The sequence below is a fragment of the Episyrphus balteatus genome, chromosome 3 (assembly GCF_945859705.1).
Source record: "Episyrphus balteatus chromosome 3, idEpiBalt1.1, whole genome shotgun sequence".
NCBI classification, from domain to species: Eukaryota; Metazoa; Arthropoda; class Insecta; order Diptera; family Syrphidae; genus Episyrphus; species Episyrphus balteatus.
Window position 1 is genome coordinate 56,320,623 of NC_079136.1, and position 21,892 is coordinate 56,342,514.

At 30.6% G+C, this 21,892-nt stretch overlaps 1 protein-coding gene across 2 annotated transcripts in view; it reads right to left on the reverse strand.

The window, feature by feature from the left end:
• Positions 1-21,892, reverse strand: part of LOC129914402 (rho GTPase-activating protein 7) — a 121,093-nt gene that overhangs the window by 15,707 nt on the left and 83,494 nt on the right. For both annotated transcript variants that reach the window (XM_055993630.1, XM_055993631.1), the window contains one exon: positions 7,982-8,053. In XM_055993630.1, coding sequence (XP_055849605.1) covers positions 7,982-8,053 — 72 coding nt within the window. The remainder of the gene's footprint in view (positions 1-7,981; positions 8,054-21,892) is intronic.

Sequence of the window (21,892 nt, forward strand, 5' to 3'; positions counted from 1 at the left end):
ATATATCTAAAAATCTCAAATTTCTTCGATTTCTTCCTATATTTTGAGCGAGCCAAAGATATAAATTAAAATCAAAATTGTAAACGCAGGATTTATTTTTGATAAGTAATGCAACTTTTAAAAGCTATTACATTTGAAAATTCCATACTTTAGCATTTTGACACACCCTAATGTCCATGTCCCTTCAAAATTTGCTTTGTAGCTCTCATTATGACGTAGGCGTAGATCTTAGATTGTTAGCTTCGAACTGCCCCCTAGACATAATTTTTAAGAAATTTTAATTTAGGATTATTCCATAGAAAAATCCTTGATTAAAAGATAATCGAGTGTGAACAAACCGGCCCTTAAACTATATTTTTCAATATTTTAAGACATAAAATCACATTATTGCTTCTTTTCTAAAGTTCTGCCATCAATATTAAAGGAATATGTAGGTATATTTTTTTGCTGATAATTTCATGTTATAATAACAATTTATTGAACCTTTATGGATGAAATGGAACTTTCAGAAATAAATTTCTTTTTTGAAGTGAAAACTTCTTTAGTATCGTAGTGATTTGAAACAAGATGAAACGAAAACGCGACACGACTTCAACTTGTTATAACTTTTTTGTTTTAATAGATAGATGAATGAAATTAATTTCATATTCAAGATTCTGAGATAACGGTAAAAAGATGTTCTTTTTCTACACACGTTATATCTTTTGATCTAGTGCACATACAAATTTGATTTAACTTTAATATGCATGCTGATAACATAACCTTTCATTTGATATATTACAATTAACTGTACAAGCTCTACATGTTACACAATCTTAAATTGAAAAACTTGAAAAAAAACCTCAAAACACCTGTGGAGATCTGTTGACGATGAGCAGTGTAGGAAGTACCGTAATCTTCCGACTAAAAAATTTTGCTTCTGTAAAGCTTTATACATGCTTCTTTTGCTTCTGTAATGCTTTATAGAAGCAAAATTGTTAGTTGGGCTCAGCTTGAAATTTCGACATAGTTGGGTTTAAAAAATTCTTATTTTTTTTCTAGGCATGGTAAAACTATGATTCATACGTCATATAAAAGGTTAAATAACCTTTCATATGATATAAAATTTACTGTAGGTTGTCATTTAAAAAAATATATTTAATGGTGTTAAAAGAGAAAAAAGATTAATTTTTTTGTTTTTTTGATGAAAAGTGATTTGGTTTGAAAAAAAATAAGCTCTTTTTGTAGATGTTGTATAGACATGGACGATATAAATATTTTGAGCTGAAACAATAAGCTTTCAGATGCTATAAAATTAATATAGGTTGTCATATAAAAAATATGTATTTAAAGGAGATAGAATAAAAAATAGGTAGATTTTTTCTTTTTTTTTGTAAGAAAATTTGTTTTTTAAGGTTTCACTTCTACCACGTGTGAATTGCACACATGACTTTTTTTTTCAAACAATTGTACATAAAAAAATTTTTCATAATGCCAAAATGAATGATGCGCATGTAAAACGAAGGCAAGTTAATTGGTGACTGCCTAACTACTAACTAAAAAATGTATATCAAACATCTCGAGGACATCTTTTACGTGTCCCCTTTTATCTATTGTCATTCAACGACAACAATACCATTCCTCCACTTATATTAAAAGAAAATTTCAAACCAAAGGCAAAAAATAGTTCCATCGATTTCTTGAAAATACACCGAAACAGCGTTTAAGAAAATGCCTATAAAATATTCAATTTCAAAAACTTCGTCAAGTAAGAAAAATAAACAGAATGGAGAAACTACAGTTACAGTTCCGAGCTGGTACGGACCGCTTACAGTGACAATAATAAAACCTCGGTTTTTCTTTAGAAAAGAAAACCCGGGCTCCTAGAAACTATACGCCAATTTTTTTTTTTTTTTGGGGAAAAACTTGAGCATTTTTTGAACTTAAATGAAAAAAACACACCAGAAATAATTTGGAAAAAATGCAGAAATGTTGGAAATTGTGCAAAAAAAAAGTCGGAAAATAAAAAGCAAATAAGGCCAGAAAAATGATATATATGTATTCTGGCCAGACCCGATTTTTGTTTGGCATTTTTTTTTTCAGGGTTATTTTTCTCTTTTGAAAATGGAAAAAATGTCAAAAAATTTATGGCAAAAAAGCCGGGAATTCTTGAAAAATGCACAGAAAAGTTTGCATTATTTTGTTGGGAAAAAAGTCAGGTTTTGTATGAAAAATTTTGTTTGGCTTTTTTTTTCAAAACCAACAACAAAACCTCGTTTCCATTGGCAAATTTCTTCTTCAAAATTAATTTGATTGATAGAAGCTGTCATCCCTTACACCCATTTAATCATCGCATGCATTCTGGGAACAAACCTCAAGTCGGGAAAAAAAAAAATTCTAACTAGTTTTAATTTCCACATAATCTGTGCCTACCTCCCAACAACTACACACACAAATGTACATTATAGACTTTGACCACATATAGAGGCGAACATTTTAATTAACTTATTCATCATGTCTATGTTTGTTGCACACCCAGTTTAAGCTGCAATATGCAATGGCAGCCAGTAGACCATTTCACTTCATCGAGCATCATCGCAACATCATCCCATCATCAGCCCATACCCATAGACCCCGTCAATACCTATACTATACCAAAAACCAAAACTCATCATTACGGAAGGCCAAAAGTAGAATTTCATGCAATCCTACTGTGCGCGCATTTCCAGAGCTACAAACAACAACTGATGCAGATTGATGTGGCTCATAAGGCTGGCCACCGCCTTCTCATTGCTTTATTTCAGGAAATGTTAACCCAAACATATGAGTGGTTGTCGACTGGTTCCACATTGGTTAATTAAGGTATAGATTCATCATTTCGGGCTAGAGATAGTCTTTATTGAGGTGAATGTGCTGGCTGGCTCATGCAAGTTTCAACCACAGCTAGCAAATTAAGAAGCTATATGAGCATCGTTCCAAGGTCGTCATTGAAAAAAAAAAGAGGCTTTACCCTGGGCAAACCTTTAACAGTCGCCTTCGTTATGTTGCGGGAGAGGTTTTTCTGTGTGTGATAATTTGTGACTCTACGCCACGCAAAGTACCAAGCCCGGCCGGGTCGAGGATAGACATCATTTGCTTAATCCATGCAATCAATCTGGAATTCCCTCAGGCGAAACATCGCATCGGTTTGTTGCTATATAGTGCCGATGCCGGGGCCCTGAAAGTAGTTATGTCACATAAAATGCCGATCCCTCTTCGCTGGTCGTAAGTCTCACGTTCAAAATCTCTGCACACGCATATTTCCATGTAAAGAGTGTTTTATTCCTGTGATTTTTTTTTTTTGTGTCTTAAAGTCTGAAAAGACAGACAAACGTACAAACGCAGGCAAATTAATAAATCACAATATTGCGAGTTGCCTGTGAATTTTGTTACTGGCTTCCACCAAACAGCAAATATATTTTTATTTTTGGATTCAAGAAAAAAAAAAAAGACACAAGCGAGAGGCTATCAACACCAATGTTATGTTTTTGTTGGTTACAAAAAGCCATGTTGTTTGTGGTCGGGAGTCAAGACCGATGCGAGAGAGGCCAAAAAAAAAAAAAAACACAATTGCGAGTTTCAAACGATCACTTTCGGCCTCACCCAGCTCCAGCATGCGCAGACTTACTGAGCTCTGGCTGGGCTGAGAGAAAGGTTATAAGAAGCATGAAATTTTATGTTAAAAGAGGAATTAATTACTCACGGGAGGCCAAAGATTGTGGCGGGCACCAAAGTCAATCGCGCAATTTATGTGAAATTTGGATGGGCATTGGGCCTGGTTATGGGCTCACACACGAAATGTTCATGGTCTCTTTTATATGGACAAAGATTAAGGACCAGAAATTAACAATTTTGGCAATCAAATTGATTTTATACTTCAGTTACGGTGTGTGTGTTCCTTTAAATTTTGTTTTTGGAAAGAATGGGGGAACGAAAGACAAATGCGGATTGAAAATGAAATGAATTCTCTCGAGAGATGTGGCATCGAACAAAATGAAAGTGGATGTTGTTGATGGTGCGTTAAGGATCTTGTTTTTTGGTATTCTTTTTTTTTTTTTTTTTGGGTTTTTCCCCTGTATATTTTGTAAGACTTTATAATGCTGCATTTTTGAAGGCGTTTTTAAGTCAATAACCTTTAAAAGGTGGAGCTGTGACATTGAACTTTGGGGAATTTTTTTTTGAAGGTGAAGTTATTGCAGACTTCCAGGAAGCAGTTATATTTGTTATGGGATTTCATGGAGGAATAATGACGATCGTTAAAAATATTATATTTACTTTTTGTTCGTCAATAACTCCAAAGATACTGAGAGAAGTTTATTGACATGATATTAATCTATGGGAATTTTTTAAGGACCATCATTTGGGTTCTTTACATGTTCATATGGCAAAGAATGGTAGACAATAGTAAAATCTTTTAACTTCGGGTTCACAGCACGGTACAAAACTTCATTTGCTCTAAGTTTTGCTCTGCAGAGCAAGAGCCCTTTTAACTGGTGAGTAAACAAAGTTTTTTTCTCACGTGTAAAATTCTTAACTGAACTACAAATTCGTGTCAGCTTTTTTTTGGGTTGGGGTCAAAATTCTTTTGTCAAAATTCTGCTTTCAAAATTCTGCTTTACAAAATTCTGCTTTCAAAATTCTGCTTTTCAAAATTCTGTTTTTCAAAATTCTGTTTTTCAAAATTCTGCTTTTCATAATTCTGTTTTCAAAATTCTGCAAAAAATTAAAAAAGGGTTTGGAAAATGTTCAAAAGCGCGCGCTTTTTAACATTTTCCAAACCCTTTTTTAAATTTTTTGCAAAATTCTGTAAAATCATCTTCTTGAAAAATTATCTGTTTATTTGATTACTTACCTACATAATTTGCATTCTTTCAATGTATATTAATTTTTGTTTTATAAATGAATAAATTTGAAAATATTAAGAAAAGGTTTTGAATACTAAACATTTCCGAAAATAATTCAAAATTTTTTAATTTGTCAAATAAAGATGAATATTCAAAAATTTGAATAAGAAAAGGAATATCTTGTATGAAACAACATCGTTTCCAATAAGTTATAGATTTTATTTGAAAGAAATTCAGTCTATGCATTTTAAAAAATATTTGCGACACTTAAACAAAAAAATTTAGGAAAGTACCAATGTTGAATTACATTAATGAGGTGTATTTTTCTTTAGTCAGCGCATATGCTATAAAAAAAAAAAAAACAGAATTGGCAGAATTTTTTTGTTCAAGTATAATGCTGGCAGAATTTTTAAAAGCAGAATTTTAAAAAGCAGAATTTTGAAAAGCAGAGTTTTGAAAAGCATGAAGCCAGAATTTTGACCCGATCCCCTTTTTTTCACTTGTAAGCCTTACAAATAAAACAAAAAATTATTTTTTTTAAATTTCATTACAATAACAACATTTTAAGACCATAAACTTCAAAATTTATGGACTCAAATAAGTCGAAACTGAACTAAATCCAAAATTTATGAAATGTCATGGCGCCAAAGAAATAATGTTGATTAAACGAGTGTCAAAGAAGTCTGTGTGAGTACATACCGTATTTTGGATACGTAGTACCTATATATTCTTCACTATCGTTGAATTGCAGCACCATTTATTTTTATCTTGGTCTATGGCTATTATTTGGTAGCTAAGTTAGAGCAATGTGGAGTCATCACCTACGCAACCCGAGCAAAAATAGAAATTTAATTTTTAAAGAAAAAATAAAATCTTGACCGCTGCACCACAGCCGCACCACCGCCGCGCCGCCGTTTGGTGAAAAATTTTGCCGCAAGACGTCCGCACCATTTCATTTTGTATGAAAAATTCACTGCTCCACCGCCGCACCATTTCTGCATTCTTTCATTTTATACGTAAAATTTTACCGCCAGATGATAAATGATTTTTTCATTTCATACAAAATGAAAAGGTGCGGACGTGGTGCCGCGGAATTCCTTTTTTACTCGGGAAACGATTTGGAATTATTGGGTTAAGAAAGATCGCCGTAGTAACTATTGAAAATACGGAAGCTGCTTTGAGCAGTAATTAAAAAAAAAAACTGATTCTTTATAGTTGGAGGCCTAAGAGCTGAAGTGAACCAAGTCACAAAAAGTGCATTCGGAGATATAACGAGTTAAAGTAAATATGTTTTAATTCAATCTTATGGTGAATATTTTTTTTTTTCGAGCAAATGACAATATTTTAATCGAAACACTTTTGGATCAAAATAATAAAAGACTTTAGTAGAGTCAAACCTTGCTCAGATTTTCGCCCTAGATTTCGATTTTTTTTTTTTTTTTTAATTGGTCCGTTTCAAAAAAGCGAAAGGTTGAGTTCTAGAAAAAAATGGAGAATGGCTTGCGTGAAAAAGAAACCGAATATAAAAAATAGCCTGCAACTGAGAAGTAGATGCTTAGTATAATAGCAGGAGTAGCAAGGCTTGATCGAAGCACTAAAATCTGAGGTAGCATTTTCGTTAAAAATACGGTCTTGGATCAAATGTCATAGTACAAAGCAGAAACTCTGAAAGCCCAATTCCAAATACGATGTCTCAAACCAATTGGAAAGAGAAGGCATGCCCATAAAGCTCATAAGAATACAAATCCATCATTAAACAATTCAAAACAAGGTGGCCTGTGCCAATTTTTCCTCAGCTTTTCTGAATAAAAAACCGCCAGAAAAAAAAAACGACAGAAAAACAGCTGAAGAAATCCTCAAAGAAAGAATTTTGCAAAGATTTAAAAATGTTTCTATTTGAATTCCTTTTTACACACAGCCTTTTTTTTCTTCTTTTTACCTTTAATCTGTCTTCATGGAAAATTTTGATTCAAGGTGTATCCAAAGTCTATGAAGGTCTGACACAAATATTCTCTTCTTAAACACGCACGATATAATTTCTTTTTTTTTTTTTAATTTTATTTTTCTACATAAATTTGAAATTAATGAACACCACGCGGCGCGCCTTTTTAAAAATATTTTTTAAGGTCAACCAAAAATTGCAACCCAAATGGTAATATGTGAACACTCGAATGCTCATGTTAAACATGAAATGCAAGGGTGAGGGTCATATACACAAGCTCATCATGATAAAGTAAAAAAAAAAAATAAATAAAAAAAAATCTTCTTTCATTCATAGCAAAAAGGCGCTTTCGTAAAAGTTGAGAATAGACAGTAAAAGGAGCAAGCATACATATGGCTGCTGTGTGTGTGTGTCAGTTTCCAGCAAGGACTTATTTTTAGAAATATTCTCTCTCTGCACACCATCGCCCACCATTCATGATTATCATCGATCCATATGCATATTTTTCTTCTGTGTTCAGGTAAATCGGCCATTTTGTGGGTGGTATGTAGGTGACTCAGTCAATTTAACAAAACAGTAAATTCCCACACTCATCATCATCGTCGCCATTTTTAAATACTTTCTATTTCAATATATGCATTTTCTGTTTCTCACTCTCTTTTTGAGGACATAGTTAACAAGAAAAAATGACATTTCATTTTCTATCTGACACCAATGCGATGCCAGTTCTACATATTTTGCACAACACAATGAAGGAAAAAGGATCTCATCAGGATATATAACGACTACACCTGTGAATATGTTGAAATAAGTTTTCTCTATATGAAAAATGATTCCCTGATGATAGATTGTATAAATGATTGTGCACACACGTCGGTCGTCGTGCATCATCTGAGCCTTTTAAGAAAAGGTATACCAAACAAGGACACTCAAAAGCCCAAGGACTATGGCTTTTTTAAAATAAAATTAACTTTCGCAATACAAAACATGAATTCAATTATCTTTTCTTTTTTGTTAAACAAAAAACAAAAAAATACATAAAAGTTCTGATTAAAAAATGTCAGGTAGATGGACAAACGCCCCTTATGTCCTGAGTCCTGACGTATAAGTAAGCTGAAATTATTGTTGTAGGTGTTTGGGGGGCGTTTTGTGTGTGTGTGTGTTTTTTTGTACTTACCTTCATACATTTGGGCATATTGTGGGAAACCAGCTGCACGGAGCCATTTACAAGCTTCGATGGCTTCGATTTCTGAAAAAAAGATACAAAGAAACAAAAAAAATATAATAATAATAATTACTGGTATTAAAATTGTGAAGAGAATATAAAATAAATTTATTATAAAATGCAACTTTTGTAAGCTTTCTCGCGACTCATGTAGGATGACTTAATTACATTTTAATATTAAAAAAAATATTTAAAAAAGTTAATAATGCACAGAGAAAGATACTCAAAGTACACTGGTACTGGCACATAGGTAAAACGTAGGTATACTTGCGTGTGCGAGAAAGTAATTTATATTGAATTCAAGGACATTTATATTGAATATATTTTTATACATCAGCATGTCAATGTTAAATACGACTTATGGATTCCTTTGTTCCAAGAACATTATAAAATACATTGCAGGTGTAGGTGTGTGGGCTTTTGGAAAATTTTCAAAATGAAGGTAAGAGGCTCTATAAATGTTGACAAGAAGATTATGAATTTTTTTTTATTGTGATAAATATATTTACTTTAAAGTTTATGATTTAAAGGAATTGTGGTAAAATTAAGGTAGTATATCAGTTCATTATTTTAATTTTTAAGGGAGCCTTAATAACTGAAGCGATTTTCGTGAAACTAGGTAGTTATGAGTCTTATAAGATTCCCTAGGGGTGAAATTGAAATTTTATTTTCAGGACCAAAATTAACGTTAGTTAATTTATGGTAAAGTTTATTTTTGCTCAAACGATTTTGACAAAAAAAAAAAAAAAACACATTTACTATGGAAACTAACATCCTATTTTTGATATGACAAAAATATTTTTTGGACCGGTATTAACGGTATCTGCCATAGAAGCGTTTTCTTGATTTCTGACTTTCTCGTGAACCACTTAATCGATTTCAACGAAAACTGTATAATTACTTTCCAGAAGCTTTAACATTAAGAAGATTTTCGAAAAACTCAACTTTGGATTTTTAAAAAAGTATTATTATAAATCCCCCTTCGCAGTTTTCGATTTTTACATCAATTTTATACTAAAAATCTTTTTTTTTTGTATTATATATTGTAGGAATTTGAACGAAATACAAAAAAGAGCTTATTACATTTTTTCGCTTATCTAACCGTTTAAAAGATATTTGAGGTCCAAAGTTTGAGAAAATTTCTTAAAATTCGTTTTTTGTTCTTCGTTTTGAAACAAATTGAAAAATTATAATAACCAAATGGGTATGACATAGGAAACAGATTGCTCAACAAAAAAGGTTTTCATTAATCTTACCATTTGAAAGATATTCGAGGTCAAAGTTTGGGAAAATTTTATAAAAACATTTTTTACTTATCAAAATTTTCGAATTCACTGAAAAGTCATTATTACACTGGTTAACAAAATTTAATTTTTTTTTGTTGACGAAACAAAAATATACTTTTCTGAAGGTTTTCGGTGAACTCAAATCCGAAATAAGAAAAAATTAATCAGCTCCCGTATTTGAAATATTACCGTTAGAAAATGCAGTACTTCGGCCCTTATTCTTTTATATAATGAAAACTGTTTGAGCATATTTAGTAACGGTTTTTATAAGAACTATTTTCCACTTTTCCACGGTAATATTTCAAAAACGGAAGCTGATTAGTTGTTTCTGACTTCGGATTCGAGTTCAGCACACCGACAGACAACCTTCAGAAAAGTAGGTATGTTTTTGTTTCGACAACAAAACCCTTGTAAGACAGTGTTATCAATTAAACAAGTTGTAAACGTTTTTACAAAAATTCCTTTTATTTATTAAATGCGTAAGTTAGAACTCAGAGAGATGACAGATTCATCACAATGATTTCTCTCCTAAATTGTCTTTTAACTTATAGTTTTCATGTAAATGAATATCGCAGGTATGTAAGAGAAACCATTGTTGCAAAATCTCCAGTTTGGAGATGATTTAACGATGCTGATTACAAGGAAATGTCCAAACACGGGACCAAATTTGACTGCAATGCACCGTCAAGCTCGACCTCAATTGCACAATAACGCTTAATTCCACAATGCACAGGGAAACTTTTAAATTTTTTAGGCAAGTAAAAGGCTAAAAAAGTCCAAAAACTTGCACTTGGTTTTGTCTTAAATGATTACTGCTATATTCCTTCCAATTTCATTCGGTTTTTTGTTAAATGTTTCAACTTATCCGATTACCTCTTAACATCTTGAATTGATTTTTATAGCTTTATTTAAAGCTAATGAATCAATCAAAATCAAACGAAAACAATTTGTTCGACTTTTTTTTAAGAAATAGTACGCATACGCCACAGTGGCCGAACACTATTGTGGTTCAAAAAATATTTTTTCGATTTTCGGTCGGGCCACCACCTAAATTTGTTCCACTTATCTATAACATTAACGTTGTGAAATTTCAATTCGCTATCTTAACCGCAAGAGGGTGCTAGTAACAATTCAATTATTAGGTTTTGTAGGTAATCTTGATTTTTTTAAAAGTTTTTTTTTGAAAAGCAAATATTTTATTTTAATTTAACTCGTCTTTATAAACATATAAAATGTTTTTTTTTTTTTCGAAAAAAGTGAGGAATAATTAAAAGCAAAAGTTGGTCACCATCACCATATTAATTTTAAAGGTAAAATAACTTGAACTTTCTCCGACCCCTGCGATACCCCTCTGGTAAATGCCAAAGCTTTTTTGCTTTCTAATTTAGTCCTTTAAATGGCCAACATAATCTCCAAACAGAAAATGTCGATATTATATTGTAAAAGTGACTATAAATAAGCTGTTTTTTTTCTTTTTATTAATAATAATAAATATACCTATAGCTATCCTGTATCTATATCAACATAGAAAACATCGCTCGTGTATCTCTAATCTCTTTTTGTTGTGGGCAATCATGTGGATAAAACTCATTCAACACGACTATTAGAAGAAATAAGAAAAACCATGTGAACGAGGGTGTGTTTAGAGAGGGTATACTCTAGGGGTTTAATGAATCCTTCAGACTCTAACACATTACCGTAATTTTACAATATAATAGAGAATGAGCCTTTAGAAGGTTCTTGATGACATAGAAACCAGAGTGTATCATAATCAAACAGAGACGATCGACACGACGACCATCAACCGACGATGGCATCATTTTATCGCTATCAAATATAAATTTAAAAGAATTTTTTTTTTTCTGATAATGAATGAATTAAGGATAAGTGGAGAATGAATGAGAATTTTGTGTTAGCGTTGAAATATTAAATCGATTGAAATGATTTGCAGATTGTATACATAACGAGATGAATAGAAGGCCAACAACCATTTAAAATATAGAAAGTTTTCTTGTACGAGACTGTAAGAAAAACCAATGAAAGCAATGAAGAAGTATCTAATGAATACCTTACTACTGAGTTATTTTAGAAACCTTTTTTTCAGATTAACCAAGTAAATTCTTGGGATTGATTAAAATAGGAATTTAATATTCACATTAACAAATCCTTTCATGGTTGGCTTTCATTTGAGGTTTCACCAGTTTAGTTGTTGCCTGGAAAATGATTTAAAATGGTTTACCTTTATCTACGATATAAAAGTTTAATATTTGTAGGAGGAGATAACTATTTCCGTTGACATTTGAAAAGTCCAAACAATATCGAAAATGTCAAAAGGTTAACGACAATAAGTATTATATTCATGAGAACTTTTCTTTTTTTTTTGAAGAAAATGTCATTTAAACTTTATAGCAGGAGAACCTTTTGCAAACTAAACATAAATTTAGTATTGTTAAAGTAATAGAATAAAGGAATAATTTCATAGATTTAAAAAAAAATTAAATTACATGTCCAGTACAGTTTAGCATTTTGAACCCAAATGTAATAAAATTGGCAGAACAATGGACTAAAATTATGTATCCTAAGATGTTAAAAAAAAGTTTTATCGAATCAGAAGAACGAATATCCAAAGAAGACTACATGCTAAAAATACCATCTCCATGGAGATCAAAGAAGCATCGAATAAGGAAGAATAAATAACATCAATTTTTCATCTTTAAAAAAAAAAAACTTTTCTTTAAAACTGAGTTTATTTTTTTTTCATATTTTAATTTAATATTGCCAATTCATATTATGAAAATAGTTTTGCGTCACCCTGTATAATATAAATAATTAATAACATTGATAAATTAAATCCATCGATCGAGCGAATAATGTAGAATAATATAAATACGGGTCACTGTGGCGTATGCGTAACATTTTTTTCTATAGAAAAACTTATAACAAATTTCTATCGGTGACTAATTTTTTGAACTAATAGATTTATGTCTATGGGGCCATACTGCATTCTGTAACTATCCTGCTTGGGTTCACTATAGGGTTAGGGGTGCGGTTTAAGAATAGTTCTATGCAAATTGTTTTCAAATTTCAAACCTATAAGTTTCTTAATCCAAAAGAACCTTTGGATATGGCCAACATTTAGGGGTTTGCAGGTACACTGCATGAATCCTTAAAATCATGTGACTGTTTTTTTTTGCGTAACTTAAGTTAAATTATTTTTATTAAATAAATAAGCTTGTGGTTCGACTCCCAATGAATAATGAGTATGGTCTGTTTTCTAACAATTTTCAAAAATTCTTACTTTAATATGTTAGAATATGAGAAGCCGGGTAAAAACGACTAAGCAGATATGCACTTTTTCAATGATTCTTTCGGAGGCTTTGTCAATTACTCGAAAGAGGCAGTATAGATGGTGGAGGATAGAATTCGAACCCAGACCTCTGACGTGACCCATCGCAATAATAAATCCGCTAGGGTGTACTACATTACGGTGTACTTCGTTATGGCTCTATGACGCTTTCTGAAGGTCTCAAAACGCCATTATTTTCAAACACTGTGTTATGAAATCATCCAAATTGATGCAGGTAAATAACCATTAGGGTGTAATATTATATGGAATAGTAAATAAAATAAAAAAAAAAAAACAATATTCTTGTATTTCGTTTCAACTCCCGGAAGTATGATTAATATCCAATGCCAAAAATTATAAAAAGAAGGTAACAATATTTCGGCTATCTATCGTTTGGGCATCAATGATATACGCAAAGATACACTTTCAACTTCTAACTAGCTATAATGAGTAGGTATTTATCACAGAGTGTTTTGGCTGCCCGAAATGTTCGAATATTGAATATATTTCAAGAGGGAGCGGGTCAGAATTCTGACTTAAAAATTCTGGTTTTTAAAATTCAGCTTTTTCACGAAAATTCAGTTTATGAAAATTCTGTTTTCAAAATTCTAGACTGACTTTCTTACAACTCGCATCTATATATATATACTACCTATATACAATTGAAAACTAATTAAAAACTATGTTGTGTGCTACAAAATATTTCATTTCTTATTCAATTTTTGAATATTAATTTTTATTTTTTAAAATAATAAATTAATTACCTTTTATACTTTTAAATTGATCTTGCCACTGCAAGTTAGGGAAATTGTGTTCTTGTCTTGATTTCAAGTCCAATTAACAATTTTGTTTCTATAAACCTTTACAGAAGCAAATTAGGCATCTGTAAGGTTTTAGGGAACAAATTAGTTACTCGGGAGACAAGAAGTTTTAACGTGTTTTTCATCTATCGAGCTATCACCCTCATTTTCTTATACAGATGAAGAATAGATCAATAATTGAGTTGTCATTGTCCTTTCTAGAAGTGTGGGTACATTTATGTATATTTTTAAATTTCACCCTGATGCGAATTGTCAAAAAGAATTACCAACGTGCTATCTCACTGTTGAAAATTAGTTACGTTGTTTTAACTTTATTTTGAAGAAGTTTCATGTTAATTTTTGACGTGATAACGTCTTATAAATCGATGAACCATGGCAGCCACCACAAAAAAAAGACGCCATTTTCTAACGTTACACTCTCGCACTTTCGCAGTGCGGCAAAAAATTTCAATTCAAAATTAAAAATAAACTATTAGAGATACAAAAATCTTCCATAGCTTATTTGAAAGATAATAACCTAAAGCTTAATCCAAATCCGTCATTTAATAGGGTAAACAGGGATAAAACGGAAAGATGAAATTTGGGCTAAAATCTAAACGCGAAGTTGTAGAGAATTGTTTTTTTTTTTGCTATAGATAGATGAGATTAATTTAAGAATAACTGCATTTAAGAAAAAATTCTAAAAAAATTTGAAACTAAGCTACATATTATAAAGTTTTGTTTGAACGTTGTACACGTGATGGGGCTATGACAAAATGATGATTTTAGGTAAAGGAAATTTTTTTTGACAATTCTAAAGATGCCAGGTGAAAGATGAGGGAAAAAAAATTAGGGGTCTGATACGGATTTTTTTTCAACACTCTGCGTTTCGAAATATGAATTTTTGAAAACACCTTGTTTTTTAGGGGTATTTTTGGGTAATTTTTGATTTTTAGCTTTTTTTTGGAGCGTTCAAAAAATCTCAAACTTATAGGACATGTGGCCTCATGCATACATGATGTGCAAAAACTTGGAATCGTTTAGTGAGCTTTGACTGAATAACGGAAGAAACAAGTTCTTAAAAAACACGTTTTTTTACCGTTTTTAACCGATTTTCATCGTTTTTATTTTTATCTTTTTTTTTAATAGATACAGGAATAAAGTATGTGGAGTAATGATAGACCATGACCACGACTAAATGTGTGCAAAGTTTCAATCATTTTCGTAAACACAATTTTGAGATAACGGTAAAATAAAATTTTAGAATTCAACACACATCACACATAACGATAGACTAACTACAAGATACTCAATGTTAAATCAAGAAACTTGCGAAAAACCTCAAAACACCAGTGGAGATCTGTTACCCCCCGAACAGCCACCAGTGTGGGTAGTACCGTAATCTCAGTCTGGAAATTCGACATGGTTGACTTTAAAAAATTCTAACTTCTCTTGTAGGCATCTTTGAAATGAGATTGATACGTCATATGAAAGGTGAAATAATAACCTTTCACATGGTATAAAATTGTTTATAGGTTGTCAAACAAAAAAATTGATTCCATAGCGTGAGAACATAAAAATAATGTTTTTTTTGTTGCTTTTTTTAATGAAATTTGATCGAGTTAAAAAAATTCTAGCCCTTTTTTGTAGATGTCTCATAGACCTAATCGATAAATAAATTTTGAGCTAAGACAATAAGCTTTCAGATGGTATAAAATTTTTTATTTGTTGTTAGGGAAAAAAATGGAATTAATGACGTGAGTAGATAAAAATTCATGTTTTTTTTTGCTTTTTTTGATGAAAATGATTGTTTTCAATAAATTATTTTTATAATTTTTGCGCATTGTAAAAATTTAAAAATGGTTTTATTCTCAAAAAGAAATACTTGGCTTTTAAATTGCATAATTTTTTTTGTAAGCTTTTAAAATAAAAAAATTAATATAATGAGAAAATAAAAAAAGGTATTTCTTTTTAGCTTTTTCTTGTAAATTATGATGGTTTGAAATAAGTAAACGCTTCAATTGACTCATTTTAAACGAAAGCATACAACCTGTTTTCTGACGGCGTTATCAAAAAATTATCGTCCGTAAACCGGCTTTACAGACAACCTCTTTTTTTGTCAACATTAAATCAACGTTGAACATTTTACATTTTACGTTGCGTTTTTTCCCTCAGTGTACGATGGACCCATCAAACTTATAGAAATGTAATAATGTCAGCCTTGTTTTTATTAAGGGGTTTCGTTTTTATTTTTTCTTTGGACGTGTTCTATTACAATTCCGTTAATTTCACTTCCACGTGCAGATCAAAAATTCATTACCCTAACTACGTTTTTAGAATTCGTTATCTAATAATTTAACCATTTTTCGAGTTGTAATTGGCCAGTCTAAGCCATTAACTTGGAGAGCTCAATCAAGCACTTTTTTGCAATATTGAAGAACTGCCAAAATTGTTTCTACTCCAATTAAGTTATCAATTTTTCCAACAGATCCCAGTTATCTCCAATTATTTCCGGGAAAAATCAAAGCATTTTTGTATGCAACATTGCCTTAAAAAAATTCTAAATCTCTTCATGAACAACCCAATTGTATATGTATTTCATCATTTTCACTGTTCAAAAATAAAACAGACTGTTACTGTATCTAGATATTCGTTATTAATGCAATATGTTTGCAGGATTAAAAAAAAAAAAAATGGTTTACTAGTTTTATTTCTATCCGCACACTTTTATACGCCTTCACTTTTGATTGAAATATCCTACAAAAAAAAGGAGAGAATAAAAAAAAAAAAACTACACACGAAACACACTTAATATCCCATATCCCAGGCATGCCAGGAAATTTTGCATTTATTAAGGTCAAAGTCGAAGCTGACAAGGATTTAGTTTAGATTAGAGTTGTAGGCCTTAATGCTTTTATATAGACCAAGCGAGGGACAGTAATCTGTGATGTAGGGGGTAGTTATGTATGGTGAAAGTAATAATTCGAAAGGGGTGTTGCCACTAGCGTTGTTGGCACCAAAGCTGATATGGTCTATGTGAAGAGTGTCAGTTTTCATTTGTGTTTTATAGAGAGGCTTATGGGGCTTTAAACTGGTATTTCTGATAATAGAATTTGCATAAATGCCAAAGTGGCAAAATATGCAAGTTAACACCAAACACTGCGATATATTGGGTGTTGGCGTGTGTTTTGTCATTTTTTTTTACTGTTTTACTGTGTGTGTGCAAAGCAACAACTTAACACACCTACCTACGCAACGGAAAGTTGCAAAATAAATTTTTAGTTGAAAGCCTCGACATTCTCTGTCATATGTCATGGCTCATGAAGTGATGCTAGTCAATATTATACCATTAATACATGCATGTGTCTACAACAACTGTTGTCATGTTTAATTTGAAGAAAATAAAAACAACATTATTTCGTGTTGAACTCAAAATTCGTTATAGGAGTGAAGTGTGTATTCGTGGTGTTCATTAAAACTTAATTCCTGAATGAACAGACCAAAAACACCCACTACACACTGCACTGAACTATGCTATTAGTGGCAATGGGATTAATGAGTGAATGTTTTGAGGTTTAAATTGTTCCTGACGTTGTGCTATGCGCTTCATAATTGCACTATTAAGACCACATCTAATGTAATTGGTGTACAGGAAGTCATTATTAGAGAAAAGTTTTAATTTTCATACTATTATACTTATCTTCTTAAAGGGTTTTAATTTGAAAACCAATATTCGTTATCGTAGATAGTTATAATATTTTTTTCACCACAGAAAATATTTCACTGTGGGATGAGATAGTAATTTTTTTTTATATTAAGAGCAACAAAATAAATAAGTCCTTTGGTTTTGAGTTCTTATTGTCAATAACAACAACTTTTAAAATTTTGGCTTTTAAGATGTATTAGCCCAGTAATTTTATGCATTTTTTTATCCCAATCTGTGTAAAAATTCCTGCTGGGCTCGATTTTGGTATAGACGGTTGGTTTTACAGAAAAATGCATAAGACAATATTTGTAGATAATTTTATGACGAACAATTTTTCTATATATCCGAAAAACTGATTTTCGTGACCTTTTGACCTCTATAACTTCTAACGCCGGCCGGTACGATATCAATGTCGATTTTTCACATCCTCATAACAATTCCGTAACGAAGGTATATACCGAAATTCAGCATAGTAGGAATTTTTCCGCAGATAAAACCTTAAATTACTGGAATATATTTATTTAATTGTTAATTACCTTAAAGCGTGCCATGAAAAATTTTTACTTGCGATATATCAAGTTATGCATTCGTACAAAAAAAAAGTTGAGATAACATTTTTACATGACATTACGATGGTAGACAATGCCAAAAAAGTGGGTCCCGGAAGTCTGTCAGTCTGTCTGTCTGTCTGTCTGTATAAGGAGCTACAGCCTAAACGGATGGACCGATTAATATCAAACTTATTATGTAGCGTTATTTGGCGACTCTTCTAAATATAAACCAAAAATAAAATTTCCAAAAAAATAATTTTTGGATTTAAAAAAAAAATTTGAACATTGAATTTTTTTGAAATTTTGTTTTTAGATGTTAATTAGTGATTTCTACAAAATGGCATACCAATTTTATTTTAAAACTTTTTTTCCAAAAAAATTATTTATAAAAAATAGTTTTTTTAAAAAACGGCTCTAACGATTTTGAAATTTTTTTTTCTAAAAATGCATGTTAATATATCAATCAAAACTGCATACTTGTCTTGGAGGGCAATTTAATTTATGATTTTATTTTATTTTTTTTTTTTTTCAAAAAAAAATATGCATCAAAATAACAAGATTGGAGAAGAAAATTTAAAAAAATAATCTGGCTTTAACAAATTTATGGCATAATGTATAAAGGGATTGGACTTGACTCTCTCCTCCCTTTTGCAGTTGCACAGTAATCGGTTCCATGTTCATTAAATAGACTTAATTCTGAGTATTATATTGTTTGCTGGTTTGTGAAAATGGAGAATGTGCCTATTTGCGAATCTTGAATCATTTACGTAACTGCAGGAGATGAATTTTGACAAGTTTATGATATAATTGGCTGAGAACAGATAAGTTGAGCAACTAAGCATATTGTGAAATAAGGCATCAGTGTCTGTCGCTATTTGTTTGATTTTTTTTTTTAAATTCTATTTGAGTTATTTTATAATCTCTTTAAAACTGAAAGCTTGAAAATAAAAACCTTAAAAATAAAATGTTTAAATATTTTTCAATTTGCATTTTTAACCCTAGAAAGCGACGAACATCAATTTTATTTTTCCTGTTTTCTCGGAAAAAGGAGGTTCTGATTGCATTCGGGTATTCTATATTTTTTTATTTTATGCTTTCTATAAAAAAAAAATAACTAATTAACATGAATTTATTTTAACTTCACAGGAATTAGTATAATTTAATAACTTTTTTTTAACTGCGCAATTAGATATCACTTCATCGTAGGTGTGGGTATAACCACTAAAAACCTTTAAAAATGAATTTTTGAAGTGAAAACTTCTTTAGTATCGTAGTGATTTGAAACAAGATGAAACGAAAACGCGACACGACTTCAACTTGTTATAACATTTTTGTTTTAATAGATAGATGAATGAAATTTGTACTGTAGATAAATAATTAAATAAAGTATAATTGTACAAAATTTCAATTAATTTCATATTCAAAATTCGGAGATAACGGTAAAAAGATTAAATCGAGTTTAAAAAATTCTAGCTCTTTTTGTAGATGTCTCATACACCTGATCGATTTATATATTTTGAGCTAACACAATAAGCTTTCAGATGGTGTAAAAATTTGTTTAGGTTGTTAGGGAAAAAAAATGGATTTAATAGTGTGAGAAGATAAAAATACGTGTTTTTTCGCTTTTTTTGATGGAAATTGATCGAGTTCAAAAAATTCTAGCTCTATTTGTAAATGTCTCATAGACTTGATCGATATATATATTTTGAGCTAAGACAATAAGTTTTCAGATGATATAAAATTTATCTAGGTTGTCATATAAAAAACATGGATTTGAAGGTGATAGAATACAAATAGGTAGATTTTTTCCATTTTTTTTTTGCAAGAAAAATGATTTTTTAAGGTTTCACTTCTACCACGTGTGAATTGCACACATGTTTTTTTATTCAAAAGTTCAACATAATTTGTTGTTCCTTTTTACTTGCTCTATAGGGCAAGTATATTGGTTTCGTGTCAAAAAAAATTTCGAGGTTTTAATCAAAACTAACATTACGATGATGGAGAAGTCCAAAAAAGTGGGTTTCGTCATGACGTCCGTCGGTCTGTACAAGTATCTACAGCCTAAACGGGTTGACGGATTTTTTTGAAGTTTGGTATAAATGTTCTTTTCGTAATTTCCAAGGTTGGTTCTTTTTTGTTTTTTAATATCTCGCTTAGAACGTATACCTCCCATACAAAATTTTTGACTTAATTCAATTTTCTCGAAAACGGCTCTAACGATTTTGATTAAATTTAACACACGTAATGTTGTACATAGATCTAAAATAACTGCGTTTTTAGTTTTTCTCAAAAACTACAGATAATGGAAATATGGTCTTTACATTTTTTTAAATCGCGGATATCGGCTCTTCCCGTACATTATTATGGAGTTATTGCAATTTTCTCAAAAATGGGTCTAATGATTTTGATAAAATTTTGCATACGTAATATTCAAAGTCTCTTCCCCTGCATCAACCAAATTTCTTAAAAATTTATATAGAGGCAGCTCTTATAATCTACAAGTAAGCTAACATAAAAGTGCTTTGAACTGCAAGAGCAAGTACGTGCGGCCTCAGTCGTGCATTTTATTTTTATATAAAAATTGAGACACATTCATACCTTTATATCTCAAAAACGAAGTAAGAACGAGAAAATTACCCAAGTTTTTTTTTTTTTTTTTACATAGAATTAACCTCAGGAATCCATATGGTTTTCAATTGTGGATACCCTGTATAAATTCAGTCAAATTTGGTTTTGACATTACCAAAATTATTTATATGACTTTCATTAAATTTTATTTTCACCCCTTCCTGTCCTTCTCCCCACATAAACTTTCAAACTTCCAAATTAATATATTTTAATTAATATATTACAATTAGATAAAAATGTTATTAAAGCATCATACAATGCTGTAAGGTTGCACAAAAAAAAAAAAAAAAACAAACAAAAGTTCCAAGAGCCCTACATATATGGTTCTTTCTATACCCTTTTTGAATTTTTTCCAAATTCTGTTGGGATGGGTTAAGGTCTAATAATGGTTTAATAAAGTGTGCTTGAACTGATCTTTAAAAGTTTTGTTTTCACGTTAGGAGGTCGGAAATAAGATATGAAATGTTTGAAATTATAATCTGATTATATTTGTTATTTACATACCTATACTCTTTGACCAACAGGAATTGAAATCATTTCAAAAAGGATTAATAGGGTTTATTTTGATCCTTACAACTTTGCATTTCAAGTGAATTACATCTTTAGTGTTAAAACTTATAAAAACACGATTTTCTCAATCAGTAACTACAAACCATCAAACCATTGACATAAAATTAGTGTTCACAATGTTGTAGTGAAACTTTAATCTCAATTTTATTGCCTATAAATGTATAGTAGGTATGTAAGTTGAAATCAATTGATTTAAAAAACTGTGGATGGAAAATATGGAACACCACCAACTTGTATTTGTATACCCTTCGACTTTTAAGAAACAATAAAATGCTAAGAATATCTTGTTAAAAATTATTTTTATGATATTTTCGTATGAGTTTTTGAATCCAAAAAATACAGAGTTAAGACATTGCTTTAGCAGTTACAAGAATAACATTAAAGGTAATTACAATAACAATCCTTTACCAACGATCACCTGTGGCTCTAAAAAATATGCACTGACCAGTACATTTCTTTACTTATCATTAAAATATTAACTGATTTCATTTTTTGTTTTGCAAAAGAATGTATTTTTTAACCATAGAAAAATTGTTAAAAAAAAAAAAATGTTACACATACACCAAAGTGACCAGTAAACAAAAATACAAAGACATTTATTTTTCTACCTTCTTCACATTGACTTTAAGTCTTAACTAAATACATTATAAATATCTGTAAAGAATTAAAAAAAGTTTCAAACTAAACTGTTAAACTTCAATCATTAAAACCAAAATTTACTTGAATTTATTTCATTTTCTTGTCAAACACACTGTCAGTCCATTCCAATTCCTCAACAACAACAAAATCAAAAACACATTCCATCACCGCAGGCATTATAAAAAATGTAATCTTCATTAAAATAAAAAAAAAAACACAAAAAAACATTTTCAAAAACAACAAACTTTTCATTGAAACGTGTGCTGAAATGAAATAATACCTTCATATCTGTACACCTGTAGATACTAAAAAAAAAAAAACTACCCAACAACATTTT